This window comes from Eleginops maclovinus, chromosome 3 (assembly GCF_036324505.1).
Source record: "Eleginops maclovinus isolate JMC-PN-2008 ecotype Puerto Natales chromosome 3, JC_Emac_rtc_rv5, whole genome shotgun sequence".
Lineage (NCBI taxonomy): Eukaryota > Metazoa > Chordata > Actinopteri > Perciformes > Eleginopidae > Eleginops > Eleginops maclovinus.
This window is the reverse complement of record NC_086351.1, coordinates 23741195-23762763: the sequence shown is the minus strand read 5'-3', so window position 1 is coordinate 23762763 and position 21569 is coordinate 23741195. Positions and strand designations below refer to the sequence as shown.

Sequence of the window (21569 nt, the reverse complement as noted above, 5' to 3'; positions counted from 1 at the left end):
CTGCCGGAAAAATAGCATGTGCCTGTATACTTTTATTCAAAACCAAAGCATCTGTGGTCATCTAGGGGTCAATATTGTAAAATCATTCAACATGTTTTCCTTTTTTTACTCAGAAATGACGTTTAATTTTGTGTAAATGAGGTCTTTTGACCATACATTGCAAAAAGAAGAATACAACTTGTGGTAATAAGTAGGAAACGTTTGTAGATTTGGGTGATATTTATACTAAATTATTGAGTGCAAAAACACAAGGGTTAAAAAACCATGACATGGAGTATATTCAGTATATCGGCCGGTCCTAAACTCCTCTGAAAGTGAATGAATGAGCCATGAGTGTAGCCCTAAAGTGGACACACGGGGTGGAACAAATATCTTAGCTTTGCTTACACCAGGTTCATGTTAGTGTTGGGTGATAGGGTGACATCATTGCTTTAAGAACAATTCTGACATAACTAGTTTTCCTTATTAAAAAGTTGAAAGAGACATAGATGTTAGTATCTCTGTCTGCTTTTACATTCTCTTGCCTTTCTGATTACCCCCAATAAATGCAGGTTGATTAGGAGATTTGGTCAAAGTGCTCGTTGTGGATGGAGGTGCTGGCAAAATTGCGTATTGAATTGAAAAGTAGGGTTGAAGATAGGAATGTAGATATTTACATGTCCTGACTTGTTGAAATGACCACTCACAAAGGATTTCATTCACATTCTGTGGCTCTTCTTTGTCGTTTTAACCAACAAATACCTAAATTGTTGCATTTGCTTGATTTTCTTTTTCCCAGATTGGACATCTTTCCTGCTGACGACTGAGTCAAACACATGCCAGCTATCTTCTTTTGATAAGCATCAATAACGTGGTCAAGCACGGAGACAGCAAAGCCTTGAATTTAAAAGAATGACATTTCCTTCCAATATGGAACTTGTTCTTTGCATGCGTTGGTTTTATTTGTCTTACATCGACATTAACTAACCCTGTTTCAAAAGCTGCTTAATATGACATTTTGATGAGTGATTCCCTGGAAGCTTCACGTTCATTTACAGTGTCTTTAACTGTACCTGCCAAAGATGTTAGCACTAAGATCTAAATCAAAAAGAGGGCAGCCATGATTTAAACACTGCTATACGCTAAATGCTATTTGACTGTACAGCACACCCGCCTCTGTGGACATGATTAATGGTGGATTCCTCAAAGATCACTCTGATGAGGATTGAAATTGACAGCCATTGAAGAGACCTCTGCCCAAGGCAAACCGAACACACACACACACACCTGAGCCAGTATCAGAAAACATCAAGAGCAACAGTGTAAATGTGATTAAACCATCCCTAAACAATCAGTTTGTCATAGCACAAGACACACACACACACACACACACACACACACACACACACACACACACACACACACACACACACACACACACACACACACACACACACACACACACACACACACACACACACACACACACACACACACACACACACACACACACACACACACACACACACACACACACACACACACACACACACACACACACACCTAGACCTTGTTTATTATCACGTCCATTAGCATGAGTGACAGGAAGGCTAAGAGAGGGGAGCGGTTACACTAGTCTGCTGCGCTGTGACTAAATGCTTCTGAGGGTTAGGGATATTGTCCGTTAGGGCCTCCATCAACAAGCAGCCCCGTCCGGAGCAGGAGGGGGTGACCTTTAACACTGCTGCATCTTCACTAGAGCTTCAGTAATGGTGGATTACAAAGTCCTCCTCAGCGGACAGGATGGGAGCAGAGTCTTTCAAGCACACTGATGTGTGTGGAGTATCCTCCGCCTTCCTGCCATACCTCTTCCCCACGGGACGGAAGCAGACGCAAATCCTGCTTTTCCAGCCTGCCGCCCCCTAATACGACCCAGTGGGTGCTGTGTAAAGGCTCTGCAGTGTGTATGTAATATGAGTGTGGCTTTGTCAGTCAAGGTGGTGGCCAGACTGACGGCTCATTGTGCGAGCTGACAGCCGTCTGAGAGCTACAGCACTTCCATTAAGACGGAACATCACTCACTGGCCATTACAGCCACAGTCCTCTCTGCTCACTGGCATGGAGGATAACAGGGAGCAGCATATACTTGGGCTATCGGCAAACTCTCCGTCAGCTCAACAGACATGTCAGAAAGTCCTGTTGTTCCTACAGATGTCCCTCAACACGCTGAGATGTTGATATGCAGAGCTGGGAATGTACTCATTTCATAGGACTGGGTTCCCAAAGTTTTGTATCAAAGCTAAAGCCTGAATATCAAATCCCATGTTGACATTTTAGGGGAATATTTTATGTACTTTTGGTTGCATGAAATAACAGCTACTCTTGTGTTCTTGTTCTCTCATCAAAATACAGTGGACATTTAGATGTGATCAACATAACTGCTTTAAATGTTTTATTGAATATGTTAAAAATGATGATGTTTTAAAGGGGCCCTCATTTTCAGGTTCATATCAGGGTGTATTGTCTCTACTGGGACATGTCCCCACACTTTAATGTTCAAAAAGCTCTTTATTTTTCTCATACTGCCTGTGCTGCAGCACCTCCTTTCACCCTCTGTCTGAAACCAGAGCCCAGTCTGCTCTGATTGGTTAGCTGGATGGCTCTGTTTTGATTAGTAAACTGCTTAAATATGTCCCGCCCCTCAGCATATCATCCACATTGTGATGGAACTATTTAAAAAACAAATGTTAAATGGTTATGAGCGGGAGTGATGATTTCCGGATTCTTTTTTATTTTGTGTCTTCTTTTTCTGGTTAACCTGTAAAGATGATTTGACAATTATTATTATTATTATTTATTGTAGGGGGTACTGTGGGAATAGAAAGGTTTTTCTGCTTCTTCTTCTTCTTGCCCCTTTTGAACATGAACTCTATTATTTATACTTTGTAAAAGATTACCATATGCCAAAACATTTGTACAGAGAATTATGTTCCCCTTTTTAAAGAGTTTATATTTAAATACTTGCATTTACTTTCTTCTGTCTGTGTTATAGCTGCACTAATGTACCAAACTGAGACTCCAAAACATTCTTAAAGAACCCTACAGGTGCCTGAATGGAAAAACATTCTAATAACTTCAGCACACAAATTGCTTCTTAGTATATTGGCTTAATAAATCTTATGGTGAATCCGTTTTGGTTAAGCTTTTATCATTTGTATTCAAGTTTTTAAATAACTCAAAGTAAATGCTCTGAGCATCACGGAGAAACATTCTTACTTTTAAAATCTCTGGAGTTTTAAGTAACACCTGTGTGGTTTGGAGTTTATTAACAAGTGGCATTCCTAAGTCACACAGAAAGCTTATCAATATTGGGTCACTGTGTATTCTGACTGTTGGTTCAATGGATTAAATCCAAAGTGGCAGAAAGAAGATGTTTTTGTTTGCCCCATTTACAGTAATAATACATGTTTTTCTAAATGTACTGGGGCTGGGTGATATGGACAACATCTTTTATACTAAAAAAGGGAATTTTATTAAGAATAAATACACAAATAGTATGTTTTCTGTTAAATCAATGAATGAATATTCCATATTAAATATCCCCATGGTAAATCCTATTTGTGTAAACTCCTGTGTGAATTTTATTTCTTGACAAAATGACAAGTACTGAGCAGTTTATTATTTGATTAAGCACTTCATTGCAAAGTGAAAATTATAGTTGCAGGTGAAAAACTAATACAATTGTGCAGCCATACACTAATAATGTTTACACGCACGCACACAAAGCTAAATCTGATAAAGGCTTTTGATTTAAATGGAGTCCAGTTAGTTAATCGCTTGGAAAGGAGTCTTATTGTTTACGTGGGATGTAAAAACAAAACTTAATTTACAAATCATAACCCATCAAAATATTTTCATTCTGAGTTTTGGGGTGGCAGTAGCCCAATCTGTAAGCCTTTTGGGGTTGGCTTGAGAACCGGAGGGCTTCCAGTGTAAGACCCAGACGAGGCCAAAGTATACATGTATATGTGTGTGACAAATACACAGGGTTTCATTGGAATCCTCCGTTTCCTGAGAATTTGAGTGAGTGTGTGCAGCTTCCAGGACCACAAAGCTGTCTAAACCTAGTGTACAATCTCACACACACACACACACACACACACACACACACACACACACACACACACACACACACACACACACACACACACACACACACACACACACACACACACACACACACACACACACACACACACACACACACACACACACACACACACACACACACACACACACACACACACACAGCAGCTCCTACCTCATCCAGTTCAGAGATGAAGACAGGCTTCTCTTCAAAGCCGATGGACATGGGATCGCTAGGTGGGATGGCCACCTCTTCATACATCTTAGTGTTGTCTCTGCGGATTCCCTCAGGGAGCAGCATCTGAAGGTCCCACACACAAAAGAACACACTCAGAAAACATATAACTAGATTCTATACACACACCGAGTGGGACATAAAAAGTCATTCACTGTGGATTTCAGCTATAGTCTCATTTTAATGTTTATTTCTCATATCCTTCTTAATGCCAGGTTACATACAAGGAATGAGCTTTGGTGGAGCAATCATAAACAATCTAAGAAAAATGTTGAAAAGCAATTCAAAAATATAACGCTTATAAAAAAGAAAGAATTGTAAAGACACAGTTTAGCATTAAAAAAGACTAAAAACAACTATTTAAACAAAATTTAAATTTAAATATACGTACAACCTAAAAAACTAAAACATTTAAGACAATGAATGTAGGACAATATACGAAAAACTGCAGTGTATATATTTGACAGTGGAGGTCTGTGCAGACGTGTGCAAAATATATTCAGATTTAATATGTTGTAAATAATATATAATATATATTACTATATGAATCAGCACTTGTTACAAACATATGTTGGAAGTACTGCATTTAAAAGGCAAATTGCAAGAACATAACACCATTAATGGACATATTGAATTAAGATCTTAGTTTTTAGAATTTTTGGTGAAACTTGTACAACCCCGGAAAAAATTCAATAAAGAGACCACTCCAATTCTTGAGAAATGTTGTCAGTAGTTTATAGAATACAATAAAAAACTTAATCGTTCAACCAAATACCTATAAATGGTAAAACTGGAGAAACTGATAATGCTGAAGTGGTGTCTTAATTTCTTCCGGAACTGTATATTGTAAGCAGACTGAAAAAGCGCAAACTTCCCCTCTTAAAGTTCCTGGAGGCTCACCTTGGCTCCACCGACAAACGCAGGCATCTTTGTGGCCTCTACGTAGCAGTCATAGACGTTGGGATATCGAATGCGTTCGTATACTCTGTCCCTGCTCAGTATCGGATCCCGCCGTGCAGTCAGCAGGGCCTGCTCCCTGTGAGAGCCAGCAACACATATGGACCATTCAGAAAACAGAAGAGAAAGTATCTGTACATGAAAGCTGCTTGATAGGGTAAGTACTTTAAGATGAAGAGAATGACAATTTCTAAGTCTCTCAAAGTAAAGGAATAAATCAGAGATGCACTTCCACTAACAACATCAGCAGCGTGTCACATCTGCAGCCACATCGTGAGTCCTCGCATGCCTCCACACTTTAGCCGGAGAGGGAGTCGTGCAGTGGATGATTAAAATGGAGAGGCACAGATGTGTGGCATTATGTTCTGTCCTAAAGTGGCTTACCTCTCTGCTAATCTTTTCCCTCAGACTGGGCTGGATTTGGTCATGCTAAGTTTTTTAATTAAACAGATCACTGCTCTTTTTTTTTCATCCCCTGAAATTAAACTTTAAAAAAAAAGGTATTCTAGCAAATAGAAAAAGGAGCTGACAAGCTGCAGTATTTTTTTTATTTAGTAAAGCTCAAGCCGAGCTGTCGTGAAAAATGCAGAAGCTTGTCGGAGAACAGGTGGAGACGGACAGAGAACAAAAACATATAAGGGAAGAGGACCAAGAGGAGGGTTGGAGAGATGACATACCGCTGGGTTCTCATCTCTCGGGGGTCAAAGGTCAGGGCGGCCTCTGAGGAGTCGCCGTCTTCTCCTCCTTTGCCTCTCTTCCTCTCCCTCTTCTCCTCTCTGCGGTACAGCTTCATCATCTGTTTCTCCTGCTCCGATTGGATGGTCACCTGGCACGCAAAGGTGGGCTTGGCTTCTCCGATGGCTAATCGGCTCACATCTGGAGGAAATGCATAGAAAATAAAAGTTAAAACCTCAGATACTTGTTTCGTGAAAGGATTAAATCATGTTATACCTTGTAAAAGAATGAAGGGTTGAAAGGTTACGTATTTCCACAAACCATTAAACAGGATATTCAGTGAAGGTTTTTGTTGATGTGTAATTTCAAATAACAGCACTAACTTTTTATGTACTGCCATTCTATTGATGGTTTGCCTTTCAGTTGCACTACCAACATGACACATTGTGAGTGCAACATTTTTAAAGAGAACTTTACATGTGCTTTATAAACGCACATTGATTGGTGCACACAAATTAGTATTTAACAACGGACATTTACAAAGATGCTACTGTATAGTTTCAATAAGATGCTGTCAGCTTGTTATGTTACCTTTATAACATGTTAAAATGTGAATACTATAACCTCATTATGTTATCTTTTGTATGTGCACAAATAACACATTTAGAAAAAAAAAACTGAAATGAAGTAGTGCAAACACAAACAAATATGAATAGTCTTAAAGGGGCCAAATATGCTGATTTTCAGCTTGAAATGTAGTGCCGCTTCTCTCTATTTAGCCCCTCTTTTCACCCTCTGTCTGAAACCTGAGCCCAGTCTGCTCTGATTGGTTAGCTGGCAGGCTCTGTTGTGATTGGTCAACCGCTCAAAGATGCCCCACGCCTTAGCCAATAACGTACAATGTGTTGGAGTGCTAGCCAAAGTGTGAGTGTTACATAGTGACGTCATTATGTCAGGGACGTAAACGAAGGAGTCCAATTAAGGTGTTTCAGGCGGGGGTGGCGGGGGAGTCTGGGGGGAAACTCCCTCTGGAGGGAACACAGGGATTTTAGTGCACAATAAGAACACACTACAGGAAAGGGAAAACCCCAAAAAGCAGAATTGGACCCCTTTAAATGATTTGAAGAGCACAATTACTATTTGTTATTATTATTTTAGTTTTTATTTGTATTAATGACCTGTCGAGATCCATACTTATATATAGACTTTTTATAGATTATATAATATCTTGTATTCTGTGGGTTTTCAGGCTCTAATGCCCACAGCCTTAAAGAGTAATTATACCTGGGTGGGGGTCAGCTAAAGCCAATACAGAAGGGCTTCATATTTCAGCAGTAGTCCTGATAGCGGTTGTGAGGTGCGAGCGCACGTGGCGCTGCATGGGTTAACACTCCCCGTTGCAGCCTCCCTGTTTGGGGCACAACAGCTCAATAAGCAGCTGAATTGCTCTTGAAAACAGATGAGATCTGATGATTGCAGCGCGGTCCGGGCTGATTGACTGAATGATTTCTTCTTTATCTCGTCTAACGGCTCTACCTGCCGCACAGCCTCTCCCTCGTTGTAGCGGCTCCCCTCTTCCTGTCACTCCACCCTCCCTCCCTCCCATTACCTTTTCCAACTCCCAACCCCCTTAACTCTGTCACCCTCTATGCACCAATTCCTCTGTCTCAAGCGTTCCCCATCCTTTACTCTGCCTCTCTCTGGGAGCTTGTTATGTGTCTCCAGCAGTGATTGCCTCCAAATATCCAGGATTCTCATTTCCAGAAGCGATCATGGTGCCATAATCATTGTGAGGGGCTTCGCCAAAATAGATTTGGTTTTCTTACAAGCTGGTTTCAAGGTGCTTTCACACAGTTTCACATGTTTTTCCACACCTTTTACACTGATATAGGATTCTCCAGGGCAGTCTATTTAGATTCAACGTGACTTCAGACTGAATTACACAATAACCGAAAAGCCTCCCTGTTATCATTTACCATGAATAACGATCTAATGAAAATCCATTCATAATTGTATGCAGATACAAGTTATCGAGGTATGACTTTCAAAAGGAAATACAAATGAAATTTGCACCCATCTCACCATGTTCAAATTTTAATCATTTGAAGTGTGTTGTTGTTATGATTTTTTTCTCTGTAAAGCGTCTTTGAGTTTTTAGAGAAGCGCTCTATAAATAAAATGGATTATTATTATTATTAAATACACTACATTTACACACACTTGTGTATAAAATATATACAGTATACATACAACGTATTGCATGAACCTCTTTTTTTTATGCAAGCATTTTTATTTTAAGCGGTAGTAAAACTGTAAGTAAAAGTTTCTTATTTTGATCTTAAATCCTAACCTGAATGATACTGAGCCTCTCGTTGTTTAACTTTAAACATATGGTTATAGGAAAAGGCAATATAGCCGTACTCAGTATAACAATATTTACCACGGTGGGCAGATGTAGTATATCACTAGTAAATAATATTTTGTGTTTTCCCTGTAAAACAAATCTGTTCCAAAATGTAAAAGGTTCTGCAAAGGTATTAAAAGGGGCCAGAAGAAGAAGAAGAAGAAGAAGAAGAAGAAGAAGAAGAAGACGAAGACGAAGACGAAGACGAAGAAGAAGAAGAAGAAGAAGAAGACGAAGACGAAGACGAAGAAGAAGAAGAAGAAGAAGAAGAAGAAGAAGAAGAAGAAGAAGAAGAAGAAGAAGAAGACGAAGACGAAGACGAAGAAGAAGAAGAAGAAATATAATAATAATAAACGTTATTGGTATAGCACATTTTATGCACAAAGCAGCCCAAAGTGCAGAACAAGAAGCAAACACACCAGCTATATTAAAATAAATAGAAAACACTCTCAAACCGTGGAGAAAATAGAACATGTAAAATAAAAGCAAAACAGAAAAAATACAGTAAAACATGGACAATGATACCTGTGACAATTGAAAGTTAACCCAAATAAAAACCATATTAAAAATATAGGTTTTAAATGTACTTTTTAACATTTCAATGGAGTTTGCTGTTGTAAGTTCCACGTATGTAGTTTTATATGAACATGTCCTGTATCTGTTATTGACTTGTGTTTAGTAAATACGTGTATATAAATGTGTGTACTTGGAAACCACTGCTGGATTTCCAAGAACTGCAATGATTTAGCAACCCCAGAATGTGATGACACAGCAGCTGAGAGCAAAATAGGATGATCTTATAACCTCAATAAATAAATTAGGAGACTTACTATCCAAGAAAAGTCAATAAGTGAGTAATGTAAGGTTATGTAATAACTGTAACTCTATGAGGAATTTGTATTGGATGACTTCTTGGCGGTAAACACTGAAAATCATAAGCTCCTGTCCAGAAATTATACAGTTATTAGTTTAAAAAGGGAACTTTTGTCCATAACTCTACTGACAAAAAGACAAGCAAACTAATTGAACTGAAAACAAAAACCCCATGGCGTTATTAATAAGGGATCATTTACATCCATATTACTTGGGGACACACTCTGGTTCTTGGAGACACTTGATTCATTTAACACACCATTTCTTTCAAATAACCAACATTTTGTCATACACTTAATATGCCTGCGCCCCGATCTAATGTGGGTGCTGAGGCTCTCTCGAATTAACAATCAGAATCACGGTTTTCTACAAAGAAATAACAGACAGTAGAATGCTGTAATTGACCAAATAGAATTCAACAAAGCTGTGTAAAAATATAGGAAATATATATTGGATGTCAGATATTGGCTGGCAGTCTAATCCCTTGGTTTACTTGCTGAATAATCCATAGATATGCACATTGTGCCTATACATTAAATATACAAATTAATTCAAATACAGCTTAACTGCTCCAGTGCTAATGATATTTCTGGCATCACAAAGTCATCCCAAGCAACAAATCCCCCTTTAACTCTGCTCATAGTATGAGCCCTGTAAGTGTGAATAACGTGTTTGAAGTCAGGACGGACCAAAAAGATCGCCTTGTTGTTAAACTTGCTTGGCAGTAAGAATGATGCAATGCTCCCAGCACCCTCTGGGTTCTTCTTCTCTGTTAGTTGTCACACTCAAGAGTTGTGAGTGGACTTTGAGTGGCAGAGAAAAGCCTCTGTTCTGATCGTGGCCTGAGGGAATAATCTGAAATGCTCAGCAGAAAAGCACTGGCTTTATCTCAGTGTTACATGTGTGGCAGAACAGTTTGCCATGGTATATCACGTCTGAGAAACAGATTTCTGAGTAGTTTGCGGCAAATATTCCTCAAACACCTACTGTACTACCTATGTTGCACCCACTTGTATGTTGTTTGTGAGCACTGGATGGCGCAATGGTGCACATGGTATTTAGGTGAACTCACCGGCACAGTTGTGGGTGATTGGGACTTGGTAGAGCAACAGTTTTTTGACCGTGTAGCTGTACACGCTGTTTTTCTTGGAAATAAAATGGTATTGAAAGCTAAAAACTTTGTGGTGAATGGAGATTGCACGCGTCCAATTAGTTTGGCCAATCCCTCGGTGATATTGATTAGCAATAGTCACCACAACCTGCTAACAGAAAAAGTACTGTGCTTAAGGAGTCATTTAAAGGCACTTGTAAACGAGAGGGCTAGACATCACAACTCAGACCTGGACAATGACTCTTCCTGGAACCACACAGGCAGATGTGAAAGTTAACATATTACTACGATGAATAAAATAAAAGGTGTCTCATATTAATAATCTTTTTGTAACTTTTTAGGCCCCAACCTTTCAACTCTGTAGAACATATCTGGCTTTTTGCTCCTCTTATTCACTAGTAAGGTTCAAGAGAGCAAGCACGAAACATTACATTAGAACAGAGCACCAGTAGAGATGAAAAGTTTGATAAAAGTTTCGTGGAGCTGTGTGAAACTGTAAAAAAAAGATATATATTATCTCTCATTTTACTCATAGTTTTTAGATCCATTGCTCAGATATACAGTGGTATGCAAAAGTTTGGGCACCCCTCTGAGATTTCATGACAATTTGCTTTTCCTTTATAATAGAAGATCACAGCAACAACATTTGTTTTCCTACAAAGATGTAGACGTTTTAGTGTTTTCCAGACCAAAATTCTTAGGGTAGCATTACATAGTTTTATTATAATAAAATAAAATGCAAAAAATGGGATGTGCAAAAGTTTGGGCACCCTTATAAATAGCATTCATTTCAACACCTGTACGGATTTATAGCTGACAGGTTGCTGCACAAAATTGCTTTGATTAGCTCATTAGACCTTCAATTACAAAGACAGGTGGAACCAATCATGAAAAAGGCTATTTAACATAGGTAATAGCTGGCTGTGCCTGGCCTAGGTTCTTTCTTAGGGAGTGGCAAGATGGGGACCTCAAAACAACTCTCCACTGACCTGAAAGCTAAGATAATCCAACATTATAAATTAGGAGAAGGGTACAAAAAATTATCTGACAGGTTTAAACTGTCTGTCTCCACAGTCAGAAACGTAGTTGTGAAATGGAAGGCCACAGGAACAGTCCGTGTGAAGGAAAGATGTGGTAGGCCGACAAAAATAGGGGAAAGGCACAGGCGAAGGATGGTGAAAATGGTCACAGAGAAGCCACAGACCACCTCCAGAGAACTACAACAACATCTGGCTGCTGATGGTGTAGTTGTTCACCGTTCCACAATCCAGCGTACTTTGCACCAGGAAGAGCTCATTGGAAGGGTGATGTGCAAAAAGCCTTTCCTGAGTGTTAATCACAAGAAGAGTCGCATGAGGTATGCAAAAGCACATCTGGACAAGCCAGAAGCATTTTGGAACAAAATACTGTGGTCAGATGAGACCAAGATTGAGTTATTTGGTCATAACATGAACAGGTATGCATGGCGAAAAAAACACACTGCATTCAATGAAAAGAACTTGTTGCCCACTGTAAAATTTGGTGGAGGATCTATCATGTTATGGGGCTGTGTGGCTAGCACAGGTACTGGAAAACTTGTTAAAGTTGAGGGCCACATGAATTCCTTACAGTACCAGGAGATTCTTGACAAGAATGTTCTAGAGTCAGTCACAAAGTTGAAGCTACGCCGGGGTTGGATTTTTCAGCAGGACAATGATCCTAAGCACCGATCAAAATCCACCAAGGAATTCATGCAGAAGCACAGGTACAATGTTCTGGAATGGCCATCCCAGTCCCCAGACCTTAACATCATTGAAAATGTATGGATTTATTTGAAGAAGGCTGTCCATGCACGGAGGCCAAGAAACCTGACTGAACTGGAGACGTTTTGTGTGGAAGAATGGGCCAAAATACCACCTGCCAGGCTTAAGGGACTTGTCTGTGGCTACAGGAGGCGTCTACAGGCCGTTATTGCAGCAAAAGGAGGCAATACTAAATATTAATGGAATTATTTCTTAGGGGTGCCCAAATTTATGCACATGCCTATTTTTGTTTGAATGCACATAAACATGTTTCTGTTTGACCAATAAAAGTTATTTCACTACTGAGATGTTTCTGTTACCATAAGGTATAACATATGTTAAAATGAAGTTGCTGCTTCAAAAGCTCAGCAAGTGACAAACTGATGCAGTGGTTTTCCTAAGGGGTGCCCAAACTTTTGCATACCACTGTACTTGTTGATGAGAGTAGATTTAAAGAGGCCTTATTCTGCTTTTCGGGGTTTCCCTTTCCTGTAGTGTGTATATAGGTTTATGTGCATGTAAATGGTCTGCAAAGGCTAACATTTCTCTCCCGCACACTCCCCCAACCCTGCCTGAAATGACTCTATTGGACTCCATTGTCTACTTCTGTTACATAATGACATCACTATGTTAAACACACACTTCAATTGGCTAGCGCTCCAACACATCAAATGTACAGGCTAAGGTGCGGGGCATCTCTAGGCGGTTGACTTATCACAACAGAGCAGGTCAGCTAACCAATCAGAGCAGACTGGGGGTGAAAGGAGGTGCTGCAGCACAGGCAGTATAAGAAAAATAAAGAGCTTTTTGAACCTTAAAGCATGGAGACATGTCCCAGTAAGAGCAAAAAATACATTTTGAAGCTAAAAATGAAAATAAAAGGTCTCCTCTAAATATGATATATGTTTTTTAAAAATCTATTGATAATTTCTCTAAAAAATACGAGCTGCAAACATTTTATTATCAATCAACAAGCATTTTTTTCCCACAACGAATCACTTAATCACTTACCTATAGAACTTTACACAACAGAAAAAAATGTCAATTTAAGAGATGATGTCTCATCTGTACAAAAGTTCAATACACCAGAATATTCAGTTTAAAGTCATTGAAACTACCTTTTCTATCACCCTCTCTATCTCCATTGAATGTATAGGACTACAGGTTCAGTTTTTAGTGGCTCTGTACACTGCCATAAAGAGAGGCGTGAGATTAGAATCAGGGACCCCACGTTAAGGGGCAGCAGTAAATATTAGAATAATTGCAGTATGGCCATGTGTTAATTATGCCTTGAATAGCCCTTGATACATCCAGCACCTGTTAAAACATGTTATAAGCGGACATGTTGTGTCTCTAATTGTCCATTCCTCATAGACGTGGCTCTATCAGCTGTTGGATTGTGGAAAAGAGCCACGGAGAGAGTCTGTTCTTTGATAAACATGCCAGTGCCAAGCTGCAAACTGCAATTTAAAAGCTAATCAGCAAGAGACAGGCATTCCCACTAAATCCCACTCTTCCTGATGGCATGCAAATAGTGGAACATTTAATCAGCCTTTTTTAACCCCTACTGACTTCACCCTCAGTCGCCAAGGCAACGCTAATCTCAAAAGCTTCCTGGCAAGTGAAATTTTACCGCTGATCAAAAGTTCTTCACAATGGGAATAACATCAGTGGGGGTTTGATGCAGTATGGGCGTGACTACAACCGCCGTTTCTGGACTAAACACTTTTATTGTCCCATATATTTCACAGAAATAACATCAGGTATTGAGAAGTTTTATAAAGGTGAACTTGTTCCTTGCACCTAAACTGTATAGATGGCCTGCAGATCTCTGAGTATAAACTTAGGTAGGCTTACATGGTAATGCAACAAGGGCAAACAAGAGCTAGATGTTTCCTTAGCAACAGATTTAATTGGATTAAATGTAGCAGAGCATTTATTTTGTTGGCCTTAAACAAAGCTACAAATCTTTCATTTATGGAATTAATACCATGACTTTAAATGGTATTAACTTTGTCTGTATGCTTCAACACTACTTGTAGGAGAAACTAACAAAGTACACATATCTAAAACAGACATGAAAGTTATTTTACTAAAGGGGGTAAAGTTAAGTCAACTAAATTGGACAGGCGTAACTCTGTTATGATTAATCATTTCTTGTGAGCAAAACCTACAGTATACAGCTCCGAATTAAGAGACCACTTCAGCAATATCAGTTTTACTATTAATACGTATGTATGACAACAATTCTCTGTGTTGGAATCCAACAGACACTGAATGACTGCCATACATGAAGAGATAAACATTTAAGAAACATTTGGAGTGGTCTCTTCATTTTTTCCGGAGCTGTATGTAAAGGTGAACAATATGAAACAATGTGCTGACCCGGCATGTGTATATAAAGGTATATCTGTTGTAAGCTCATATTGGCTAATGTGTTGTCAGGCAGGTTATTTTGTTTAAATTTAAGCCACTCACTGTATCTATCAGAAACCAAAATCCTGTGTTGATGCTTGTGCATCTTGTGTGCAGGGACCTGATCACATAAAATATCGGGCACTCTTATTATCTTGATGAAATACTAGCAATTGAAGCTCCTACGTTAAGGCTGTTCACCACTGGCTTACATGTAACTGGAGCAATGTTACACATTAATGATTAAATCTGCTGAATGAATGAACAGGGTTAGTCTAGAATCTAGACTAACCCTGTTCATTCATTCAGCGGATTTAATCTAGACTCTAGATTAATAAACTCATGTACTGCTTCACACCAAGCATTAAAATCTATATTTAGGACATTTTGTTTTTCCTTTCGGAGCTCTCTCTTCTAATCTTCAGCTGCTCTTTGATGTCTACCTGACGGCTCAGAAGATAACTCATCCGTCCTATGTGCTTACAGCTCTACTCCATCATTAGGGAGGTGAAAGATGGCCACCTCAGGACAAAGGGGGGCGAGAGACAACACAGGATGGATAGCACTTAAAATAAGAAAGCATGCAGAAAATGGAAGGCAGGTATATCGATAGGTGGGCTGCTTTATCAAGCCTCCTAAAATACTATCTCATACAAAATCAATGAGCTCAGCCTTAAGCTGCTGGGAGAGATGGATAACTACAGCAGAAACCAATGTCAGCAGCCTCAGCAACACCATGCACAGGCCAGCCTCATCACTGCTCTTATTCAGGAGTAGGCCTGACAACAACCACCTATTGGGATTATTTAAACTCACCGCAATCATTTGCCAATGTGGCAACAAAGTGAATTTGGTGTGTTTTTATCCACTGGGTAAAATAAGAGTCTACTGTCTACCTGAGAATAAGGTTAAAATGTCAGGAAAACCACCAGCTGGGCTCAAATTCCCCCAAAATGAATCCCAAATAGTAGAATTGTATAAACGTATGGACAGAGTTGGGAAGCAAAATGTTGGAATCGAAACGGTTTCAATCACAATTTCCACAGCTATCACCATCGCACTTGCACTATCGTTACTTGTAGGCTACTGGATTGGATTGGATTGCTTGGATTGTCAAAGAGCTCAGGGGAATGGAGTGGTTTTGGTTGAGCACGTCAAAGCGTTTTCTTCCTAATTTAGCCCTTGGAGTCACAATATGGTCTGGTGTATCCTATGCTCATAAAGGGAGCATTGAACCTTCTTTCCCATTATGTAAAGAATTCAAACAGCTATTATCATGGCTGACACTGAATAACTTCTGGGTCAAAAATACGGTGGCCCTGAAGTGCAAGTCAAAACAACATTTCATAAATTACGGAAAGGGTATTCCTTGAGGGAGAACACTCTGTTTGTGATTGGACAGAGCTAGCTGGAGAAACACTGCTGTGATTGGTAGTTTGACAGTCTTTCTGGTTTGGTACTACTCAGCTGTGTCTTCACATATTTTAAACTGAGTTGGAAAGAATAGAAGAAGAGATAAAAATCTTATATATTTTAACAAAGTATAAACATATGAAGTCCCTCAACATGCTGTCAACACATCACAACACCAACATGTCCCTTTGAACCCTGAAAGAGATCTGTAATTTGTGCACAGGAAAGACAGTGTTTCTCTGGCTAGCTCTGTCCAATCACAACCAAGGAGTGTTCTCCCTAAAGGAATACCCTTTCCGTTACCTTTGAAATGTCGTTGTGTTGTTTTATGAAATGTTGTGTTGTTTTGTGAAATGTTGTGTTTTGTGAAATGTTGTGTTTTATGAAATGTTGTGTTTTATGAAATGTTGTGTTGTTTTATGAAATGTTGTGTTTTATGAAATGTTGTGTTTTGTGAAATGTTGTGTTTTGTGAAATGTTGTGTTTTGTGAAATGTTGTGTTGTTTTATGAAATGTTGTGTTTTGTGAAATGTTGTGTTTTACGAAATGTTGTGTTGTTTTATGAAATGTTGTGTTTTATGAAATGTTGTGTTGTTTTATGAAATGTTGTGTTTTATGAAATGTTGTGTTGTTTTGTGAAATGTTGTGTTTTATGAAATGTTGTGTTGTTTTGTGAAATGTTGTGTTTTGTGAAATGTTGTGTTGTTTTATGAAATGTTGTGTTTTGTGAAATGTTGTGTTGTTTTATGAAATGTTGTGTTTTATGAAATGTTGTGTTGTTTTATGAAATGTTGTGTTTTGTGAAATGTTGTGTTGTTTTATGAAATGTTGTGTTTTGTGAAATGTTGTGTTGTTTTATGAAATGTTGTGTTTTGTGAAATGTTGTGTTTTACGAAATGTTGTGTTGTTTTATGAAATGTTGTGTTTTATGAAATGTTGTGTTTTACGAAATGTTGTGTTGTTTTATGAAATGTTGTGTTTTGTGAAATGTTGTGTTTTACGAAATGTTGTGTTGTTTTATGAAATGTTGTGTTTTATGAAATGTTGTGTTTTATGAAATGTTGTGTTTTGTGAAATGTTGTGTTGTTTTGTGAAATGTTGTATTTTGTGAAATGTTGTGTTTTGTGAAATGTTGTGTTTTATGGAATGTTGTGTTTTGTGAAATGTTGTGTTGTTTTGTGAAATGTTGTATTTTGTGAAATGTTGTGTTTTGTGAAATGTTGTGTTTTATGGAATGTTGTGTTTTGTGAAATGTTGTGTTGTTTTGTGAAATGTTGTATTTTGTGAAATGTTGTGTTTTGTGAAATGTTGTGTTTTGTGAAATGTTGTGTTTTATGGAATGTTGTGTTGTAGTGAAATGTTGTGTTGTTTTGTGAAATGTTGCGTTTTGTGAAATGTTGTGTTTTGTGAAATGTTGTGTTTTGTGAAATGTTGTGTTTTATGGAATGTTGTGTTGTAGTGAAATGTTGTGTTGTTTTATGGAATGTTGTGTTGTTTTATGGAATGTTGTGTTGTTTTATGGAATGTTGTGTTGTAGTGAAATGTTGTGTTGTTTTATGGAATGTTGTGTTGTTTTATGGAATGTTGTGTTGTTTTATGGAATGTTGTACTTTTTTGTGAAATGTTGTTTCGACCTGCACTTCAGGGCCACCGTACAAAAAGATGATTTAACGGCAACCATGAAAAGTGAGAGTATATCTGTTTAGATCTAACCACAGTTGGAAGGTTCTTTTGTATCTGTTCATATGAGAACACATTTGTTGCTTATCCTGGGCATAAGGACCTCTGCATCACTATCGTTTTTTTAAAGAAAAACCTCAAGACCCACCTGCTCCTCACCGCGTTTTACTAACTGTCCTTTCTTATACATTTGAACCTTTTATGCTCTTAACCTCATTTCTCTTTTGTTTCCCCTCAGCAATGTGAAGCACCTTGAAATGAAGTTGTGTTTAAAGTGTGCTATAGAAATGAAATGTATTATTATTATTATTATTATTATTAAGTTCGATGACAGAACGGCGCAGGTAATGTGCCACTTGATTTATATCACAAAGTCACTCTACAGCTGCGGCCCTGTGGAAAAAGTATGCTGGAGTTGTCACCGCCATCCAGATGTTTAAATTAATAATTCGGATACAAAATTTGGGTTGAAAAAATAAAACGTTTGTAGGACTCGCGAGGCTGCTTTCAGGAATACATGAGTGTGTGGTAACAGCGTCTGTGGTTGGGAGAAAGTGAGAGGGATTTGCGGTGGATGTGCTGTAAAGTTTTCTAGTTGTAATAAATGTACAGTGCAACACTGAAGTGAGCATAAACAAAGGCCCTGGACACGAAATAAAAACTCCCCTGTGCCTTCGGCCACAGGCTGGAGCTGAAGCACTTTGTGTTTCCCCAATTCATATTATACATCGGACAAGACAGTTTATTTAAGAAACAGCGAACACCAAGGAGTACAGACTTTCCAAGTGGTCACTGGCCATTAAATATTGAAAACAGAACCTGGAAGGCCCTCGTTCTGCAGCAGAAGTCATGTACTGCACTTGAGTGTGTTTGGAGGAGTGGCCTTTAGTTGGAAGGGATAGGATTTAAACAAAAATCTAGCTTATTTTTGCTGGTTTCTACAAATTTGCCTAGCCAAGCTTTTATGGTTCCTGGTAACTGTTAAGTCGCATTCACATGATACGCAATTTGCTCTTTGCAATGTATGAATGTGTGTATCACATCAAACCAACTGATATCACAACACATCGTACCATATGACACCATATCAGATAATTCCACATCACATCATGCCATCTGACATTACATCATAAGACATGTCGAAAAGTGGGCGGAAATGAAGTCAAAGTTGAATCAATTTGAGCTTTCCCTCCTAGAAACATTACTGCAACATTAGCGCCGAACCGTTTACCGCCTATCATTTGAATGCAACTTTACTTTTACTTTGACAAATCAGGAGTGGCACACGTAGGTCCCTCGCCACTGATTGGCTAGGGCAAAATCAAACACGAAACTCTCAGAAACAGAAATCTGCAATTATGAACATGTTCAGGCTGCAACATGCCTTTAGTTTAAGAATAACTCATTAAGGTTTACACCATCATTGCATTTTGGTTGAGCACTGATTGTGTTTTTCTGTTCACTTAAACAAGCCTAATACTGGCTTTTCTAAATCAAGAGCTTTCAGCAAACATGTAAGCTGTGTCTCAAATACAGGCCAGAGGAAAATACAAGGTGCTCGTAATGCAATGTGCATGCCGACTAAGCATAATGTACATTTTCATTGCTTTAATTGAAATCATGACATGAATCATGGAATTTTTACACAAATTAGTTCTGCATTACTCTTCTGAAGTGTTATGGTAATGCCCCAGTCATTTAGCATTTTGTGGAAAAGTACCACATAATGGCAAAAGCTTCAACTGAGTTTTCGGTTGACAGGATGGCAACCATAAAGATCGTACTTTTTAAAGTAAATCATGTTAAAAAATAAAAATCATGTTTGGATTTGAAAGTGTTCTGTGTACTGAAACACAAGATGACTTAATATGTCAAAAAGATACAGAAAAAGTGTAAAGATTTTATTAAGCATATTAACAGCATAATGCTTTAAGAAAATTATAATTATTTAGATAAACAGCAACAGATTAGAAAAGGTGGACGCCTCACACTTACAAATAAACAAATTAAATTAGTAAAAAAAGCCTGATTGAAATAAATCTCGTACAGTTTAATCTTAAAAAGCTTATTCTAGAACAGTTTGGTAGCCCTACTTAAAGGTCTCCTATATTTGAACAATATATTGTAGGGCCATATCTACAAAACATGTCTGTGAAGTGTTTTGCTCAAAATACCAAACAGATCAACCATTGTAGCATGCCTCATCCCCCTCTATTGCAGCGCTGTTCCTGAAGTGCTGATTCTGTGACTGTAGCTTTAAGTTAGAGCTGAGCTGAAGCTGGCCACGCCCCTTTGGAGCATCATGCATCTCTCTGTCTGAAGAGAGAAGTTTCTACCGGAGAAACTCAGCTAAACGCTGCAGTGATTAAACCCCATATTATGTTCCAAACACATCCAGCATTATTTCTGAAACACTTCTCAGTGTTTACCACTAGAACAGAGACATTATATGTATTTTATACCACAACTCTAAGTCCCTGCAGACATCCTGCTGAACACACAGCTGAAAGGGGGGGGGGGATTCAGCTCGTGACTGTATATTGCAGACGATAGGTTGGGAAGTGTCTCATGGGGGTGTCTCCTTACACACTGGGGACACATATTCATTTATAAAAGACATCAAAAAGTGCATTTTGCATAATAGGGGACTTTAATGTTAGTTAGAGTGATATTAAAGTGATAGTGAACACAGGGAAACATAAAGCCATGATTTCATCCAATCATTTCATGCCAATTATCCAAACAAAAAAAGCTGGATTAAGAAGGAAAGAAATAACTAAACTAGAAATAAAAATGTATATCATAAAAAAATGTTTTACTTTGCTTGAGGGTTTTTGTATTTGTTGATAAAGCTTTGAATAGGCAATAAAAAAGTGTTTGCCAAATAAATAATGATGTGGTAAATATGACATGACGGATGGACTGTTCGGTCAGATTACATTGCACAGGAATTCTTTAGTGGCTTGAAACAGAGAAATAAGCAGCAAAGCACAGCCTGTAAAAGATAATATTCCCCAGAGCTGTCAGATGCTCTGCTGCACCCACAGGAGAACCTCCACTATAAATAAAAAGAGCCAGTATTGACACTTCTCTGTTATCATCCAGCAAAGGAAAGCAAGAAATATGGTCTAATTTGAGCCGAAACCAAACATCCTGCCCAAAGCATAAAGGTTCAGACAGCCACGTTTGTTTCAGGCCAGCAGACACACACTATTATTTGATTCTGTGTGACAATAATAAAAGAGACGTGCATTTCAGACCTGCAGTCAGGGAGCTCAGATGAATCGCCTTTTTGTGTCTTTCATCTACATAAATACATTTTTGATAACCACGACTATTTCAAACACCAGTGAAGTTTGTGTTACCATGGAGATGACCTGGTTGCCATGGGGCTGTCTCACCTGGTGGGTAGCCAGTCCTGTCAGGTGGCATGGAGAGGAGGGAGTCCACGATGGCTGCCCTTCGCCGGAGGAGGGTGGAGATCATCTCCAGCCCCTCTGGGCCCAGCAGCTCAAACAGCTGGAGGGAGAGAGAGAGGGGGGGGGTTAGTTTCTACACCACCAACATATCTCCACACACACATTTCCACATATACACATCCTATGGATCACCAATACCCACAAACACGCTTCTAGTGCCAAGACTGAGCACCTGGTAATTACCATCGGCCGGTACAGTATATACTCCGTCGCTTAGCCTCCCAAACACAGCCACCTGGCACTTGGTAAGTGACAGAAAAACAACAACAAGAAATCCTGTGCACAGCAGCAACAGCACACAATTATGACTTACTGCAGACTGGGCTGCACACACACTCATCACTATCATTGTGGGATGACTAAGTGTGTGCTCTCTAGTTGGACAATAGTAGACCTACAGACCCGGGGTATAGTGGCCAGG

The 21569-nt window shown here is 38.9% G+C and overlaps 1 protein-coding gene across 1 annotated transcript in view; it reads right to left on the bottom strand.

Annotated features, from left to right (window-relative positions):
• ascc3 (activating signal cointegrator 1 complex subunit 3) overlaps window positions 1–21569 on the bottom strand; it is a 161917-nt gene that overhangs the window by 122405 nt on the left and 17943 nt on the right. Inside the window, 4 exon segments of the mRNA XM_063879474.1 lie at window positions 4301–4426; window positions 5261–5396; window positions 5995–6193; window positions 21071–21188. Coding sequence (XP_063735544.1) covers window positions 4301–4426; window positions 5261–5396; window positions 5995–6193; window positions 21071–21188 — 579 coding nt within the window.